The sequence below is a fragment of the Pempheris klunzingeri genome, chromosome 18 (assembly GCF_042242105.1).
Source record: "Pempheris klunzingeri isolate RE-2024b chromosome 18, fPemKlu1.hap1, whole genome shotgun sequence".
Classification (NCBI taxonomy): domain Eukaryota; kingdom Metazoa; phylum Chordata; class Actinopteri; order Acropomatiformes; family Pempheridae; genus Pempheris; species Pempheris klunzingeri.
Window position 1 is genome coordinate 248,661 of NC_092029.1, and position 19,202 is coordinate 267,862.

The 19,202-nt window shown below is 50.3% G+C and overlaps 2 protein-coding genes across 2 annotated transcripts; one reads left to right on the top strand and one right to left on the bottom strand.

The window, feature by feature from the left end:
• Positions 1-3,606: 3,606 nt before the first annotated feature.
• On the bottom strand, positions 3,607-6,590 carry zbtb25 (zinc finger and BTB domain containing 25). Its single transcript, XM_070848778.1, has 2 exons — positions 6,415-6,590; positions 3,607-5,611 (listed from the first exon to the last, which is right to left on the bottom strand). The coding sequence occupies exons 1-2, from the start codon at positions 6,585-6,587 to the stop codon at positions 4,414-4,416; spliced, it is 1,371 nt and encodes a 456-aa protein (XP_070704879.1). The 5' UTR covers positions 6,588-6,590; the 3' UTR covers positions 3,607-4,413.
• Positions 6,591-11,500: 4,910 nt separating this feature from the next.
• Positions 11,501-17,943, top strand: zbtb1 (zinc finger and BTB domain containing 1). Its single transcript, XM_070848776.1, has 2 exons — positions 11,501-11,675; positions 13,098-17,943. The coding sequence occupies exon 2, from the start codon at positions 13,102-13,104 to the stop codon at positions 15,157-15,159; it is 2,058 nt and encodes a 685-aa protein (XP_070704877.1). The 5' UTR covers positions 11,501-11,675; positions 13,098-13,101; the 3' UTR covers positions 15,160-17,943.
• The last annotated feature ends 1,259 nt before the right edge of the window (positions 17,944-19,202 follow it).

Sequence of the window (19,202 nt, forward strand, 5' to 3'; positions counted from 1 at the left end):
AGGAAATCAGTTGATGGAGCAGAAGATCAGCTGATGGAGCAAGAGATCAACTGATGGAGCAGGAGATCAGCTGATGGAGCAAGAGATCAGCTGATGGAGCAGCAGATCAGCTGATGGAGCAGCAGGAGGTCAGCTGATGGAGCAGGAGATCAGCTGATGGAGCAGGAAATCAGTTGATGGAGCAGAAGATCAGCTGATGGAGCAAGAGATCAGCTGATGGAGCAGGAGATCAGCTGATGGAGCAAGAGATCAGCTGATGGAGCAGGAGATCAGTTGATGGAGCAGAAGATCAGCTGATGGAGCAAGAGATCAGCTGATGGAGCAGGAGATCAGCTGATGGAGCAAGAGATCAGCTGATGGAGCAGGAGATCAGCTGATGGAGCAGGAGGTCAGATGATGGCGCAGGAGGAGGTCAGCTGATGGAGCAGCAGATCAGCTGATGGAGCAGCAGGAGGTCAGCTGATGGAGCAGGAGATCAGCTGATGGAGCAGGAAATCAGTTGATGGAGCAGAAGATCAGCTGATGGAGCAAGAGATCAGCTGATGGAGCAGGAGATCAGCTGATGGAGCAAGAGATCAGCTGATGGAGCAAGAGATCAGCTGATGGAGCAGCAGGAGGTCAGCCGATGGAGCAGGAGATCAGCTGATGGAGCAGGAAATCAGTTGATGGAGCAGAAGATCAGCTGATGGAGCAAGAGATCAGCTGATGGAGTAGGAGATCAGCTGATGGAGCAAGAGATCAGCTGATGGAGCAGGAGATCAGCTGATGGAGCAAGAGATCAGCTGATGGAGCAGGAGATCAGTTGATGGAGCAGAAGATCAGCTGATGGAGCAAGAGATCAGCTGATGGAGCAGGAGATCAGCTGATGGAGCAAGAGATCAGCTGATGGAGCAGGAGATCAGCTGATGGAGCAGGAGGTCCACTGATGGAGCAGGAGATCAGCTGATGGAGCAGGAGGTCAGATGATGGCGCAGGAGGAGGTCAGCTGATGGAGCAGCAGATCAGCTGATGGAGCAGCAGGAGGTCAGCTGATGGAGCAGGAGATCAGCTGATGGAGCAGGAAATCAGTTGATGGAGCAGAAGATCAGCTGATGGAGCAAGAGATCAGCTGATGGAGCAGGAGATCAGCTGATGGAGCAAGAGATCAGCTGATGGAGCAGGAGATCAGCTGATGGAGCAGCAGGAGGTCAGCCGATGGAGCAGGAGATCAGCTGATGGAGCAGCAGGAGGTCAGCTGATGGAGCAGGAGATCAGCTGATGGAGCAGGAAATCAGTTGATGGAGCAGAAGATCAGCTGATGGAGCAAGAGATCAGCTGATGGAGCAGGAGATCAGCTGATGGAGCAAGAGATCAGCTGATGGAGCAGGAGATCAGCTGATGGAGCAGGAGGTCCACTGATGGAGCAGGAGATCAGCTGATGGAGCAGGAGGTCCGCTGATGGAGCAGGAGATCAGCTGATGGAGCAGGAGATCAGCTGATGGAGCAGGAGGTCCGCTGATGGAGCAGCAGCAGATCAGCTGATGGAGCAGGAAATCAGTTGATGGAGCAGAAGATCAGCTGATGGAGCAGCAGGAGGTCAGCTAATGGAGCAGGAGATCAGCTGATGGAGCAGCAGATCAACTGATGGAGCAGGAGATCAGCTGATGGAGCAGCAGATCAGCAAGAGATCAGCTGATGAAGCAGCAGATCAGCAAGAGATCAGCTGATGGAGCAGGAGGTCAGCTGATGGAGCAGCAGGAGGTCAGCTGATGGAGCAGGAGATCAGTTGATGGAGCAGGAGGTCAGCTGATGGAGCAGCAGATCAGCAAGAGATCAGCTGATGGAGCAGGAGATTAAAGGATGAGCAGATCTCAACACTTTCTCACGTCACAGAACAGACACACAAAACTACAGACAGACCTGAACATCCTCCATATACTGATCAGTGATCAGTTATTGATCGGCTCTGGGGGTGCGTCGTCTGTTTTTAAAGGTGTGAAGACGAACCTCAGCAGCTTCTGTTTCTATAGCGATGGAGGGTAAAAATACATCCATGTATCCCTAAGCAACAGCACGGCGACCAATCAGGACCTCACCTTCCAGCAGCCTGTCATCACGCTCACGTCACATCAGATTGATCGATTTATTGATCATCAACTGATCGTGCTTTTATCAAGAGACAAGAAGAAAGTTTGTCTTCAGTGGAGATCTGACAGAAAGGTTTGATCTGAGATCAATAAAACACAGAGGAACCAGAGGAACCAGAAGAACCAGAGGAATTAGAAGAACCAGCGGAACCAGAAGCACCAGTGGAACCAGAAGAACCAGAGGAACCAGAAGAACCAGAGGAATTAGAAGAACCAGCGGAACCAGAAGCACCAGTGGAATCAGAAGAATCAGAGGAACCAGTGGAACCAGAGGAACCAGAAGAACCAGTGGAACCAGAAGAACCAGTGGAACCAGATAAACCAGAGGAATCAGAAGAACCAGTGGAACCAGAGGAACAAGTAGAACCAGATAAACCAGAGGAATCAGAAGAACCAGTGGAACCAGAGGAACCAGTGGAATCAGAAGAACCAGTGGAACCAGAGGAACCAGTGGAATCAGAAGAACCAGAGGAACCAGATGAACCAGTGGAATCAGAAGAACCAGAGGAACAACTGGAACAGGAAAATGAAGCTTTTAGAACATTTATTTTCACAATGTCAAAGCTGCTCCTGGATGTTTTATTTTGAAAGAAGCACATGACCATACATCCTGTTCTGCTGGAGGACTGATGTCAGTGTGGATATTCAGCTTCCCAGAATGCCTCTGTGGGTCCACTTCCTGCTTCCTGGGGCCCAGCAGCCTGTGAAGACCATGAGCTTCTGCTAAAAGGTCAGGAAGGAGTCGAGATGCCTTTACTACGGAGTCCCCCGTCTGAGGTGTCCCCGTCCAGGTGTTTCCGGGGGGGTTAGTGGTCCATTGTTACCATATTGATCATTGATCAACGAGCTGCTCTTTATGGACACAGTCTGAGGTAACACAGTTATGAAATGTTGCTATATACATAAAGATTGATTGATTGATTGATTGGGTGGTCCTGGGGTTAGGGTTTTCAATCCTGTTCACACCTTTCATTGATCCTTCAGCAGATTCTTCATTCAGACTCCTTCCTCTCCCTATTAGCTCAGCTGTTAGCTTAGCTCTTAGCTCAGCTGTTAGTTCAGCTGTTAGCTTAGCTGTTAGCTTAGCTCTTAGCTCAGCTGTTAGTTCAGCTGTTAGCTCAGCTGTTAGTTCAGCTGTTAGCTCAGCTCTTAGCTCAGCTGTTAGCTCAGCTCTTAGCTCAGCTGTTAGCTTAGCTGTTAGCTCAGTGAGGACACCAGGAGCTGTGCAGTGATACGATCAGCGGATGTACTTCGGTAGAAAATAGTTCCTTCATGAAGCTGCTCACAGTGAAGTCAGACTTTTCTTCATTTTAAAACCAAAAAACTTCGGACTGAACCTTTAAACTCAGTTTTGACATCCACAGTTTGACTTTAAAAAGATCCAAACTTTAAACACATCCTCGAACGCTACGTCTGCTTGGTGGAAAAAAACATTTATTTACAAAACTTTATTGTTCCATCCATGAAAAACAGACAAAGTACAAAACGACACTGAGCTTCTTTAGTTTTTTTACAGCAGGACAGAATGAAAATGATCATCAGCAATCAATAATCAATAACATCTCTACTGATAAGCCTTAACGAGGTCATGTGACCACAGACTGGTTCAGGTTAAAGGAACATACCACTGTTTTTAACCCCCTAAGGGCTTCAGCTGGAAGCCCTTTCAAAATAAAATCACGTCAAAGAATCATCTGATCAATCATGTGATCAGTTCTATCATCTGTTATCACAAGGATCCGTCTATAACCTGGAGAATAATCCCGTAACGTGACAGAAATGTGACTGAAATATTAAGAAATAGCGGTATGTTCCTTTAAGGGCAGAGATTTTCAGATTAAAGGCCCAAAAGCATTTTTTTCTCAGATTGTCATGAAGCTGATTCTGACGGAAACGACACAAACAACCACACGGCGATGGTGACGGCGAGCGAAGGCACGCCCATCATTTTAAAGGAGCAGTCCCACACTTTAGCTGCCGCTTGGACGCCTTCGCTGTTCGCCGCTGAAGGTGGAAGATCAGGACGGATCTCAGCGATGAAACGCCTGCTGGTCGCATCTGATGACCTCATCACCACACTACGATCACATGACTGACCCACACACACCCCCACACACACACACACACACCTGCACGGGGACCAGACCAGCAGACAGCAGCAGAGACAGAACAACAACACAGAGTCCAGAGACCACGTCTCTCCAGTCCGCTGCCACAAACAGAACCTCCCATGTGCTCAGTCACGCCTTCCCGTGGTCACACACCTGTCGCAGGTCATCTGATGACATCACTCCACAGGCACGCCGTCCACGCTCTCCTGGGAGATCTCAGAGTCCAGGGAGTAGCAGGAGCTGCCGTTGTCCTGAGTGTCCCTGTTAACCTCCTCCGACAGCGAGGCCGTGCTGGCCAAGGCCCCGCCCCCTCCCCCGGGCTCCACGGCGCCCTCGCAGAAGTGGGCGGAGGCCTGGAAGAGCTGGCTGCAGAGGCGGTTGTAGCGGTGGGAGCGGGACGGTTTCCCGGTGTGGGTGTACATGTGCTCCTGCAGCTGGCTCTTGTGGGAGAAGCGCAGGCTGCAGACGGCGCAGGCGATCTTACGTTTCCGCGAGTGCAGGACGGCGGGGCTGCTCCCCCCTCCGCCCCCCCCCCCTGCTCCTCGGCTCCTCCTCAGCTCGGCGGCCAGCTGGTTGGCGAGCGCCTGGCTCTGTCTCAGCGCCTCCTCCAGACACCCTGCGTCCAGCTGCTCCTGGCCGCCCGGCTGCCCCTCCTCCACGCCGGCGTCCAGCTCGCCGCCGTGCGACAGCCCCTCCATCAGGCGGGCGGGGTCGAGGGCGTGGCTGAACAGGTGCTCCCGCAGGCCCTCGGGGGAGGAGCAGCGCTGTCCACAGCGGGGACAGAGCAGGACGAGGGGCCGGTCTTTGAACAGGATGCCCTGACTCGGACTGCTACCCTGCGCTGGAGACGGAGACCCCGCCCCCTGCCCCTCCTCCCCCTCGCCGTCCTCCCCCTCCTCCTCCTCCTCCAACCTCTCCTGCTTGATGCGTGTCGAGATGTCTGAGTCGTCCCCGGACGCCACGGAGCAGACGTTGCGTAGCCCAGAGGCCTGGTTGTCTGATGGGACCCCTTCGAGTCCGACAGCGAGGGACAGCTGGGAGTGGGACCGCCCCCCCCGGCCAGAGGAGCGTCCATCCTCGGGGGCGCCGCGGGACACTGTGGTGGACTTGGGTACACCGGGCGCGTCCTTGTTGGCAAGTTGGGACGAGATCTGGATGCCGTACAGGTTGGACATGCGGACCACGTCTGTGGTGGCATCGGCGGCGCCCTCGCCGGGTTTCCGGCACAACTGGTACGCGTGAAGGAACTTGATGCCGTCCTGCAGCCGGCTCTGGTCCACAGGCTGTTTGGGACACATGCCGGTGTACATGATGTGCAGCAGGTAGCTGAAGACGTCCGGCTGGATGTCCGTGGGCTGGATCTTTATACACTCACTGAGGACAGACAGACAACACGAGACGGCCAATCAGACACCTGATCGTCACCATCCTGCTGCATCACTTTGTTTCTGCTGAGATTAAACACTTTGTTCAAGGCAACTTGTGTTCGTTAAACATCCTGTCTCATTATTAAAACCTCCTGTGGTGATGTGGCGTTTAATAACATTAAAGGGTCACTCCACTGTTTCTCCCCCTGATCCTCTGTGTCCACATCCTGGTGTCTGAGTGACTGGTAGGTAGTAAAAGTGTTGGAACTGGTCCAGTAGATCACCTCAGCCAGCAGACACCAAACGGGCTGCAATGGCTGCAACGTGATCCTTTGGGACAACTGCACCTGATCACAGTAGGTCCACTAAAAGAGCTTGTTTGATCCACTGACAGGCTCAGAGTGTTATTCTAAGTGTGTGACAGCATCATGGAAAGGATCCCTACAGAGAGAGACCTGGAAGATCCTTTTGGTTTAACCACAAACAGCACACACACCAGACTACATTCACTAAAACAGGGATTTTAGAGCTGCTGCCTCCATCAGTCAGTGTGTGTGTGTGTGTGTGTGTGTGTGTGTGTGTGTGTGTGTGTGTGTGTGTGTGTGTGTGTGTGTGTGTGTGTGTGTGTGTGTGGACATGTGAAGTGCGACTCAGGGAACTAGTTTATCTCGTTAAAAGAGGCAGCAGCTGATGGATCCTTCCTGCTGCTGCACACTGATATCTGGAACATCTGGAAGCTTCTGTTCTGCTCTCAGAACATCTGTAGTTACTCTAATTTATCAGGGAAATCATCTCAGTGCCCCCCCCCACCTGGACTGATGGATGAAGATCATCTTGAAGTAGTTGGAGAAGGCGGCCAGCACGGCTCGGTGAGCTTTGAAGTAGACGTTTCCAATGGCGACGGTGCAGTCACACAGGAAGCCGAACTCTCTCTGAACGTTGAGCTGCTGCAGCAGGAAGAGGCTGTGAGACGACACCTCCATGACCCAGTCTGCAACACACACAGAGGGTGAACCAGCAGCTCCTGTCTGCAGAGGATGAACCCCTGGATGTTCAGACAGCAGCTCCTGTCTGCAGAGGGTGAACCCCTGGATGTTCAGACAGCAGCTCCTGTCTGCAGAGGATGAACCCCTGGATGTTCAGACAGCAGCTCCTGTCTGCAGAGGGTGAACCCCTGGATGTTCAGACAGCAGCTCCTGTCTGCAGAGGGTGAACCCCTGGATGTTCAGACAGCAGCTCCTGTCTGCAGAGGGTGAACCCCTGGATGTTCAGACAGCAGCTCCTGTCTGCAGAGGGTGAACCCCTGGATGTTCAGACAGCAGCTCCTGTCTGCAGAGGATGAACCCCTGGATGTTCAGACAGCAGCTCCTGTCTGCAGAGGATGAACCCCTGGATGTTCAGACAGCAGCTCCTGTCTGCAGAGGGTGAACCCCTGGATGTTCAGACAGCAGCTCCTGTCTGCAGAGGGTGAACCCCTGGATGTTCAGACAGCAGCTCCTGTCTGCAGAGGGTGAACCCCTGGATGTTCAGACAGCAGCTCCTGTCTGCAGAGGGTGAACCCCTGGATGTTCAGACAGCAGCTCCTGTCTGCAGAGGACGAACCCCTGGATGTTCAGACAGCAGCTCCTGTCTGCAGAGGACGAACCCCTGGATGTTCAGACAGCAGCTCCTGTCTGCAGAGGATGAACCCCTGGATGTTCAGACAGCAGCTCCTGTCTGCAGAGGGTGAACCCCTGGATGTTCAGACAGCAGCTCCTGTCTGCAGAGGGTGAACCCCTGGATGTTCAGACAGCAGCTCCTGTCTGCAGAGGATGAACCCCTGGATGTTCAGACAGCAGCTCCTGTCTGCAGAGGATGAACCCCTGGATGTTCAGACAGCAGCTCCTGTCTGCAGAGGGTGAACCCCTGGATGTTCAGACTGTCAGTGGATCACTGAGAGACTGAAGGAACCTTAACAATAGACAGGTTCTCTATGAGGTTCTGCAGCCTCTGTTTTCTGGAGCTTTATTCTGGAGGGACGTCACAGATGATGACTTCCTCTGGAGGAGGAAGATTCACACAGTGAGGAAGAGGAAGAGGAGGAAGAGTTTAAACATACAGAACATCCAATCAATGTGCAGGAAAATGATCCAGGAACCAGATTTTCATAAAAATATACTGATATTTTCCTACAAAGACTTATTTGATAAACCAAACAGGAAGTGATGTAACGTGAGGGAGTGAGACAGAGAGAGAGAGACAGACAGAGAGAGAGAGACAGACAGAAAGAGAGACAGAGAGAGAGAGACAGAGAGAGAGAGAGAGAGACAGACAGAGAGGGAGAGACAGAGAGAGAGAGAGAGACAGAGAGAGAGAGTCAGGCAGACAGACAGGCAGTGATGTTAAACTGACCAGAAAAATAAAAGAGTGATGCTGCAGACTGAACAGATCTGCTCTCTGATTGGCTGCTGCTCACCCAGATGCACCCTGGGAGTCGTAGTTCACCTGAAGGGGGGCCTCAGACCCCACCAGAAGGCTCCGCACACCTCCAACCTGAGCAGTGATCACCTGACCTTTGACCTCACTGAAGGTCACCTGACACACACACACACACACACGCACACACACACACACTAACACACACACACACACACACACACACACACACACTAACACACACACACACACTAACACACACACACACTAACACACACACACTAACACACACACACTAACACACACACACACACACACACTAACACACACACACTAACACACACACACACACACACACTAACACACACACACACACACTAACACACACACACACTAACACACACACACACACACACTAACACACACACTAACACACACACACACACACACTAACACACACACACACACACACACTAACACACACACACTAACACACACACACACACACACTAACACACACACACACTAACACACACACACACACACACTAACACACACACAAACACACACACACACACACACTAACACACACACACACACACACTAACACACACACACTAACACACACACACACACTAACACACTAACACACACTAACACACACACACTAACACACACACACACTAACACACACACACACACACACACACACACACACACACACACACACACACACACACACACACACACACACACTGCAGCCTCCTCCATCCTCCGCCTCATTCACATTCTGCATCACGCACGTTCCCCTTTCACCTACACACGCACACGGGCGCGTGCTCACGCCCATCCGTCCGCCACACGGCCTCCGCCCGTGCGCGCCGTGCACGCGCGCCGTGCACGGGTCCGTTAATCGGTGTCTTACCGCAGAAAGGGGCTGATTGTCCGCAGACGGGGAGCAGGTTTGTTGCTGCGGTGATCTCGCTCCGAACCGCGTCACGTCTCGCGAGAGGAAGGGTCAAAGGGGCTGTCACGTGACCCGGCTGTGTCACCTACGACGTGTGATTAATGATCGATATCGGAGCGATCGATGGAAATAAAAATGACTGAAATGAAAACCACCGAAGACAGCAGTTATCAATATAATCAGCAAGATGAACACAAGAGGAGCAAGACACACAATAATAATCAATAAATATAATAATAATAAATATAACAATAATCAATAAATATAATAATAAATATAATAATAATAAATAAATATAATAATAATAATATATGAATATAATAATAATAAATATAATAATGATAAAAATATAAATTTAATATGTAAATATAATAATACTCAAATATAGAAATATAATAGTCATAATATTAATAGTAATAATAATAATAGTAATAACAACAATAATAGTAACAATAACAATAGTAATAATAATAATAGTAATAACAACAATAATAGTAACAATAACAATAGTAATAATAATAGTAACAATAACAATAATAATAGTAGTAATAACAACAATAATAATAGTAACAATAACAATAACAATAATAATAGTAGTAATAACAACAATAGTAGTAACAATAACAATAGTAATAATAATAATAATAATAGTAATAATAATAATAGTAACTGCACTGATTCCTGTTTGAATCTGCAGCACAGACTGTGAGTTCACTGCTGGACACAATAATGTGAACACTAACAGAGTAAAAATAGACTTTCATCAAAGTTGATTTTCTTTCTTTTACTCCAAAATAAACTGCTGAGTTTGAGGAGAAAAGTTAAAGGCTTCATTTTCAGAGCTGTTATCTAATTCTTAAACAGGAAATATCGATCTGTTAACAGTAGTTATTGATCTGCAGTGTTTTCTGATCAGGATCATCTTGCAGCAGCAGAACTACAAACTGCTCAACAAACTCACACAGAGTGAGAGGTTTCATCTGCGTCGCATCTGTGATCTGCCCGGAAGACCAGCTCAGAGTGAGACCTCCTCATTTTAATCTTCCTCTGATCTGTCTGACGGAAAAACAACACAGAACACTTCCGGTTTGGATGTCAAAATAAAACTATCTTATCCAAACAACATAAACAACCACAAGATGGAAAATATTAACTGATTACCAGCATTATAGATGTAAACTAGTTAATTAGCTACCAGTATCATGAATGTGAACTAGTTTTCAGTTTTGCACAGCGTATCTTACTTGAAGTCTGGATTATGCACGATGCAAGATATTTCTTTTTATTTGTTGATATTGTATGCTAGTCTTGTGTTATATTACTCTATTTTATATTTTCACATATTTTATATTCTCACATTGTTTCTGTGGCTTCAGTGTTGCTTGTCTTGTGGTGGCTGTTGTCTGTCTGTACTGCTGCCGTGACAAAGTAATTTCCTGTGAAGGATCAATAAAAAGGAACTATTCTATTGACAGTGACATGAGCATGACCTAGTTAACCTAGTTAACCTAGTTAACAGGGGGGCTCAGACCCAGTGTGTCCCTGTCTTCAGGTCCCGACCATCAGGTCACTGTGACGCCTCCTCCATCGTCCCCAACATGTCCGCCGTCACATGACCACATGACGTCAGGCCGTCGCCGACCTCTGCGGCCGTGAACCCCGTAGAGAGGCTGGGGTCGCCCACCGGCCCCCGCTGATAACTGCACCACATCCTGCCTCGACCCCCCAGGGACAGACAGCAGGATCCTGTTTGTGACTTCATCATCATCATCTCACTCATCCAGCTCACCTGGCAGCAGGCGGGGCTGGGGGTCATCACATCCACCCCCTCTCAGGACTGAAGTGGCCTCCATCCTCACAAAGGCCCAGCAGAGGACGGACTTCCTGTCCCAGCTGCCTGTCTTTGAACACAACTCTGTCTGAGGAGCCTTGTTGGTCTCAGCTGCTGCTCTCTACACACTGAATGAGAAGCACAGGTAGAAACAGTGAAGCTCCTTGCCGCCTCAGTCTGGGTGGAGCTCAGATATCTGCTGGAGAACATTGACATCCACTCATTTAGCTGCTACGTCCTCCAGCCTCACGTGGAGCGTTAAGCTAGCGGTGGCGTCGTGTGGCGTCCCAGTGGAGGACTGAAGCTGAGATGAAGGAGAAGCTGCTGAACAGTTCCGAGAGCTGAAGGAAACTAAAGAGCTTTGGTCAGAAAGATTCTTCAGAACAAACTCTGGACTCTGTTCTGACCTTCAGAGCTCAGAACCAACGATCAGAGATGGAGGCTCCTGCTCTGTTACCGTGGTTACAGGTTACTGTGCTGCCATGGAAATTGTGGATTAATATCTTTAGTCCGAACCCTGTAAAGACTTATATTATATTATTCTCTCTACGTCATTGTACACGTTACAATCACAATAAAGTTGATTCGAATGTAATTTATTTTGAAGGCGCGCACTGAGACCGGAAGTCCTTTATTTTGTCTTCCCCACACGTGCTCCGTGTGTCCGGCTTGACGGAGCGGCAGTCTGTGCGGAAGTCCTTTCATCCTGCAGGAGGAGAAGAAGAAGAGGAGGAAGAAGAGGAGGAAGAAGCGGCTTCTCCTTCGTCTCAGCGCAGCAGAGGAAGCGTCCTGCCCCCCCGGGAACACCCGCACACCCGCCGCCCACAGCAGCTCCTCCGCCGGCCTCCGGTACCCACGGTGAGTCGACGGGTTTCTGTCCGACCGTCAGAGCCGCCAGGCCGGGAGAACTGAAAAAGTCCCCGCGGCCTGCTGCTGTCGGTGCTAGCTGAGTGCGGGTGGCAGTGCGGGGGTGGCGGGACTGTTTGCGGGAGAGCGATCACTGCACACCGTCAATAGCAGCATTTACTCTTCTACATCCGCCGCAGCTGTCCAAAGTAAAAGCCGTAGTAACGAACTCAATGATTCAACGCGCTCTGATAAATTTCAGATGAACTCATATATCTTGTCTATTTACTGTGTTTGAACAACTTCAGATTTAATCTAATTTTTTCCGTCCGTACATGTATCTTTCCGTCTGTTTCACTCCTCGTGGCGTCTCATTTTTTTTATTTTGAAGCTCTACTCGCAGTGACTTCCGGCCTGGTGGATGCTAATTGCTGTTAGCATAACGGCTAACCGCGGTATTCTCCATTTTAGCTCGTTAGTGCGGCGGCCTCTCCCTTCTGTCTGCCCCTCGGTGTCCCGCTCCCCTCTCCTCCCCAGCGGCTCTCCCGGTGACTGACAGCCGGTGAACACGAGGAGTCCCCCCGCACAGCCGCCGCGGGCATGCGGGGGCGGCCGGAGAGCTGCTGGCGCTCCGTTACCGTAAACCTCCCACAGCGTGTGGAAGAAACTCTTATTTTAGACGTTTAGTCAACGGAGTCTGGTACAGAGACCCTGAAGACTTTACTTTTCTACACTTCAACACTTTAAGGCTGCAGTTTGCTGTCAGACTGTAACTACATTAATAGTGTGTTATTACAGTGTTATTACTGTATTAATAGTGTTATTACTGTATTAATACATTAGTACTACATTCTAACTACTTTATCACCGGGGCTGCAGCTAACTATTATTTTTTATTATTGATTACTGTAGATTATTTTCTGGATTAATCGATTGTTTGTTTGGTTCATAAACTGTCAGAAAATTGTGAAAAATGTCCTCAGATGATACAATTTGTCCCAGAAACAAGACAATATTCAGTTTTTAAGACTTTTCCTTAAAAAATAACTGAAACTGACGAATAAATGATCAGAGTAGTTGGTGATTAATGAAATAGTCACAGCGAATGTTTGCAGCTGTAATTATGAGCTCATTATAACCTCACTGTGGGACCCTCTCCTGTTAGCTTAGCCTTGTGCTAACACCAGTGATCAGTGAGTTTTACCATCACCAAACAAACTAACTGACTAAATCAGTTGTGACTATATATTTACAGCTGTTAGCCGTTAGCTGTGTAGCTACCTGACCCGATGGACAATGCTAACATTAGCATGCTAATATCTGAGCCGTTTGGGGTGAAAGAGGTGGACACACCTGAAACCTGATTCACTCTTCGTGTGTGTGTGTGTGTGTGTGTGTGTGTGTGTGTGTGTGTGTGTGTGTGTGTGTGTGTAGGGCGATGGCGAGGCCGAGCCACAGCGATCACGTCCTCCAGCAGCTCAACAACCAGCGGGAGTGGGGCTTCCTGTGCGACTGCCTCATCGCCATCGGTGACATCTACTTCAGGGCGCACAAGGCCGTCCTGGCGGCGTGCAGCTCCTACTTCAGGATGATGTTCATCCGGGACCAGCAGGGGGCGGGCCGTCTGGACCTCAGCAACATGCAGATCAGCGCAGAGTGCTTCGACCTCATCCTGCAGCTCATGTACCTGGGGCGCATCGTCGTGGGGAGCTACGAGTTTGAGGACCTCAAGGCGTCCATGGCGTACCTGCAGATGTACTACATTCCCGACTCGCTGGAGGATCTCAGGGACATCAGAAACTCCAACCTCACCCCGTCCTCCTCGGCCTCCTCCTCCTCGTCCACATCCTCCAGTGGCGCCGCCGGGGGGAAGATGATGTTTGGAGTCCGCATGTACGAGCAGCAGAGGCCTGCTGCATCGGAAGCGGAGCGTCTCCCAAAAGCCGCCAACAGCACTGTCGGGCGTCCAGCCATTCCGGGCACCATCAGCAGAGCGGTGGTGGCGGAGGAGGTGGTGACGGCTCCACTGACGGTGGCGCCACCGCTGGCGGATGGAGTGACAGAGCAGCCATGCGACTTGAGGAAAAGGTCCAGCGGCAGGGGTTCAACGCTCAAAGACCGTCCTCGATTTGGACGCACCTACACCTGCGACGACTGCGGCTTCGTCTTCAGCTGCGAGAAGCTTTTAATCGAACACATCCTGACCTGCACCAACAGGAAGGCCTTCAACCCGCAGAGAGGAAACGGCGAAGGTGACAACGACTCCAACAAAGCTGAGAGCTCCGCCTCCGAGAGCACAGAGGAACACAGGGTCGTCTGTAAAGGCGAGGAGGACTGGCCCGAGGCCAAGGCTGACTCCGCCCTCACCATCCGGTCGGTGGCAGCCGGGACAGACGGCGAGCCCGGGTCCACCAGGAGCGTCTCCATCAAGACAGAACCAGAGGAAAGCTTGTTCCCCGAGATCGAGGTGGTCCGGGTCGGCGAGCCCAGCACCAGAGACTGCAGCACACGGTTCACTGACGCCAAACGTAAAGACTTACGGAGGGACAAAACCGGACCAGACCGCGAACCCGAGCCCGGTGTCTCAGGTATGGACAACAGCAGTGAGCCTCTGGAAGGCCACATGTCCAGCAGCGAAGAGTCAGGAGTCCCTGCAAAGCTTCGCAAGGTCAAAGACGAGAAGCAGGTCGCCGACTGTGCCCCCTGTGAACTGTGTGGCGCTCTGTTAACCGAGGAGGACAAGTCGGCCCACTACCTGTCTAACCACATGGGCCATATCTGTGCCTGTGGGCGGTGCGGCCAGGTGCTGATCAAAGGCCGCCAGCTCCAGGAGCACGCAGAGCGCTGCGGCGAATCTCAGGGCGGCGAGTCCGACTCCCACGGGGAGGACGAGGCGTCCCTGCTGGAGGAGCCGCAGGGGATGGAGGAGGGCCTGCTGGAGGCGGCCGACCTCGCCTGCTCTCACTGCGGCCTGCTGTTCCAGAACGAAAGTCTGGCGCTGGAGCACGCCTTGTCCTGCCACGACCAGGAGCTGTTTCGCCCGGTGCTGCTGGAGGAGGGCGGCGAGCCGGACCACCGCCGCAAACACTTCTGCAGCATCTGCGGTAAAGGCTTCTACCAGCGCTGCCACCTGCGGGAGCACTACACCGTCCACACCAAGGAGAAGCAGTTCACCTGCCAGACCTGCGGGAAGCAGTTCCTGCGGGAGCGCCAGCTCAGGCTGCACACCGACATGCACAAAGGCATGGCGCGCTACGTGTGCCCCGTCTGCGACCAGGGAACCTTCCTCAAACACGACCACGTCCGACACATGATTTCCCACCTGTCGGCCGGGGAAACCATCTGCCAGGTGTGTTTCCAGATCTTCCCCGGCGGAGAGCAGCTGGAGAAACACATGGACGTCCACCTGTACATCTGCGGCGTCTGTGGAGAGAAGTTCCGCCTCCGTAAAGACATGAGGAGCCACTACAACTCTAAGCACACCAAGAGACTATAGGGACCGTCCTCCGCAGTTCTGCCCGTTTGTGTCTAAAGCCATAAATGTGAGAACAAACGAATGCACTTGAACACCAAAAAGACACCTTTTTAATCTGCACTTTCAAAGTTTATGCATAACCTAAAGGGGCGTTCACACTGCGAGCAGCAGGGCTGGTGATTGGTCGCTCTGCTGACTCCGATGGTGACTGTCTGACTGTCTGCAGCTTTTCACTTTGTTTTCACTTTGATAGAAAGACACGAAGCAAAGAGACGTGCATCACATGTTCACAGCTTAACGACCAGGTGTTTCTTTCTGTCACCTGTTACCTGTCAGTCTCCTCCTGTCCATCAAACTATCACATTAAGGAGGAAACGATCGAGCTTAAAACCCTCAGTTAACCGTCCTGAGGTCGACGCCCGTCACGGCTAACCAGCTACCTAGATGTATTTCAGATATTCCTAAATAAGCTGGACTGCTCTGTACAGGTGCTGTGTGATATTCACGGCGTCCCTCTCTGGGCCTGAAGCGATTCTTTAAGCTGCCAAAGAAATAAGAGGCCCAGAGATCAAACCAGAATGAGTCTGAAGCAGGGAGCTGATCGGCGCTGATGTCCTGACCGATAATAATCTGTTAGGGTTTCAGCACTAGAACGTACCAAAGTGGAGACAGACGGACTCTGGTGCTTTTTTGTTTTTCTGTTCATGTTCTTGAACTCCCATCATGCCTCTGTGCTGACCAGACGTTGTTCCTGTGGGAAGACGGCCGCTTCAGTTTCTTGTTTCAGAGGGTTAGGGTTAGACGAAACACGCCGGCGTCTTCGTGTCAGTGAGCAGAGTCGGTGAAAACCGGCTCCCGCTCTGTGATTGGTGCCTTTACTGTAACAGCGGGAGGCGTCTCGGTCCTGGGAGTGGACAGGAGGCCCTGCTGTTTCAGAGCGGCTGTTTAAATGTCAGATTGTGAAAAGGTAGAACATCAAAACACTAGAAGAGGCCAAGCCCCTGGCCTGGTCTGGTCAGGACTTTTAGGGGTTTCCAGAGATTCACAGAGAGACCCTTTAGAGTCGCAGTGTAATTCGCGTCTGCGTCACGTTCTGGCTTCGTTGTGGCTGATGGAGCTGATGGCGTCCGCTCTGGTTAACCCTTCAGATTCCAGCAGAAGCTCCGCGGTGCGTTTCAGAGGCGTCTCGGCGCTTCGCTAAAGATTCTGTTTCTGACGTCAAGTAGCTCAGAGCAGAGGAGGCGGCAGGAAGTCAGAAAGACAAACAGCAAAGAGAATCCAGACAGTTTTCAAAGTAAAAGCCCCCATGCAGACTGTCAGTGGTATATTATATCCAGCAGCACATCAGTATTATTCTCTAATGGGGGGGCACCAGGCCAGACGTCAGCCGCTCAGAGGGTTTTTAACACCATGACGACCAGAGGTTCATCTGGGATGGAGAAACACTCTGACTGTGACTTTAGCTGCTGTCTGTAGCTGCAGCACAACAAAGCAGGAAGTACATCCAAGAAACACATTTAAAGCAGCAGAAGAAGAAACGAGGCCTGTTTGATCCTGTTGGAAGCTCCAACATCAGCTCTTCAATTCATCAATTCTTCTTCCTGTGTTTACTTTCGCCCCCCTTTAAAACCGTCTTAAACCAGTTCAGCTCCAACACAAACCAGGTCAAACATTTCAGATCCAACTTAGGCCACTTCAGAACCATCCAAACCAGTTAAAGTCCAGACAAGTCCACTTGGTATTCAACATTAAATAGTTTGGAGATTCAAGAAAAACATCAGTCTAAACCAGTTCAGGGCCAAATCTAAACGGCTTCAGTCCAGAACAATCTGACCTGGTCTGCAGTCAGTCTGAACCAGTTTGAGACAAGCCAAAGGTGCCGTTCTTAAACCTCCTGATCCAGTTCCCTGCTTTTCCAGTTCCCTCCTGGTCCTTTTCCGTGAAGCTGCTTGCTGGCAGTTGAGGATCAGCTCGAGGTTCTTCTGGTGACAGTTCAGGGCTGGACGTCTCCTCGTCTGCTCTCAGTGTGACAATCAGTGTTTGGATGCTGCTGCCTTGTTTTTCTTAACAATCAGATTTACAATCAGATTAATTAATCTGGACTCGTGACACGTGTGTCCGCTGGGATCACACATGGATTTGATTTGCCTTAAGCCAGTTCAGACTCAGACTAAACCAGTTTAATGAGAGGACACTGATGGAGAATCAGGTCACTGTAAAACCAAGCAAATGAAAGTGAGAAGCAGCTCTGCTGGATCAGAACACCAGGCGAGCCTTCAGGTGGACCTTCACTCTGAAAAAACTGATAAAAAGGATGTTTAGTGTTGTTAAGATCGTTTGAGATGTGGAGAAGTTCGACCTGTTCAATAACTGAAATCAAACTCAGAACTCACTGGAACCAGTTCAGAGCAGCCATGAGCGTCGTAATCCAGCAGGGATTAATCCTGACTCACTGGACCCAGCAACCATCCACCCCCACTGGCTAAATACCAGACTGGAACCAGTTTACCACCCACCAACTGAGTTTAACAGCAACCCAGACCTGTTCAGACCATTCAGACCTGTTCCGACCCGCTCAGTCCTGTCCAGACCCATTGGACCCGCTCAGACCTGTTCAGACCCATCGGACCCGCTCAGACCTGTTCAGGTAGTCTTGGTTGAAGTGATTCCAAGGTTTGGGCTGATCAGCTGTGCAGGTGTGTCTTCTCACCTTCAGTGTGACTTTAGAGAGATGTTGCTCTGATTTCTTGGAATAATCACAAGCCTTTCTAAAGCTCTCAATAAACCAAGTGGACTTCTGTTTGAGCATGTGTCTGTTTTACTCGGGGGGGGGGGGGGGGGGGGGGGGGGGTTTGGATCATTAATAAAGTGGATCATTAATAATAATATAGTTAAAGTGGATCATTAATAATAATATATTTGGGGTTTAAGCATGGATCATAATCATTCCTACTGGGGGGGTGGGATGATGCTCTGTCTCCATGGGGGGGCGCTGCAGGACAAACTGACTGTTTCCTGATCTGCTGCACACATGAAGCCCCGCCCACCTGCAGTAGTCAAACCACATGATTGGACGCCAGTGCTGTCACTTACAGGTTTGTAATACAGAACCAGACAATAATAACTGTTATATAATATAATTTAATATAATATAATTGGTTTAGATTAGTTTAGGCTGGTTGGGGCTGGTTTAGTAAAGGCTGGTTTAGGTTGGTTTAGTAAAGGCTGGTTTAGATTGGTTTATGTTGGTTTAGGTTGATTTAGGCTGGTTTAGTAAAGGCTGGTTTAGGTTGGTTTAGGCTGGATTAGTTAGGCTGGTTGGGGCTGGTTTAGTAAAGGCTGGTTTCGGTTGGTTTAGGCTGGTTCAGGTTGGTTTAGGCTGGTTTCGTAAAGACTGGTTTAGGCTGGTTCAGGATGGTTTAGTTAGGCTGGTTGGGGCTGGTTTAGGCTGGTTCAGGTTGGTTTAGTTAGGCTGGTTGGGGCTGGTTTAGTAAAGGTTGGTTCAGGGTGGTTTAGGTTGGTTTAGTAAAGGTTGGTTAGGCTGGTTTAGGTTGGTTTAGGCTGGTTCAGGTTGGTTTAGGCTGGTTTAGTAAAGGCTGGTTCAGGGTGGTTTAGGCTGGTTTAGTAAAGGCTGGTCCAGGGTGGTTTAGGTTGGTTTAGTAAAGGTTGGTTAGGCTGGTTTAGGTTGGTTTAGGCTGGTTTAGGCTGGTTCAGGCTGGTTTAGGTTGGTTCAGGATGGTTCAGGCTGGTTTAGGTTGGTTCAGGCTGGTTTAGGCTGGTTCAGGCTGGTTTAGGTTGGTTTAGGATGGTTTAGGCTGGTTCAGGCTGGTTTAGGCTGGTTCAGGTTGGTTTAGGCTGGTTTAGTAAAGGCTGGTTTCGTAAAGGTTGGTTTAGTAAAGGCTGGTTCAGGCTGGTTTAGGCTGGTTCAGGCTGGTTTAGGTTGGTTCAGGATGGTTTAGGCTGGTTTAGGTTGGTTCAGGTTGGTTTAGGCTGGTTCAGGCTGGTTTAGGTTGGTTTAGGCTGGTTCAGGCTGGTTCAGGCTGGTTCAGGTTGGTTTAGGCTGG

Bases quoted from the DNA above. Each gene is read 5' to 3' on its own strand.
- zbtb25 (XM_070848778.1), bottom strand. From the start codon at position 6,587: ATGGAGGTGTCGTCTCACAGCCTCTTCCTGCTGCAGCAGCTCAACGTT. The intron at 5,612-6,414 runs GTGGGGGGGGGC...GTCTGTCCTCAG, and splicing joins ATCTTCATCCATCAGTCCAG to TGAGTGTATAAAGATCCAGC.
- zbtb1 (XM_070848776.1), top strand. From the start codon at position 13,102: ATGGCGAGGCCGAGCCACAGCGATCACGTCCTCCAGCAGCTCAACAAC.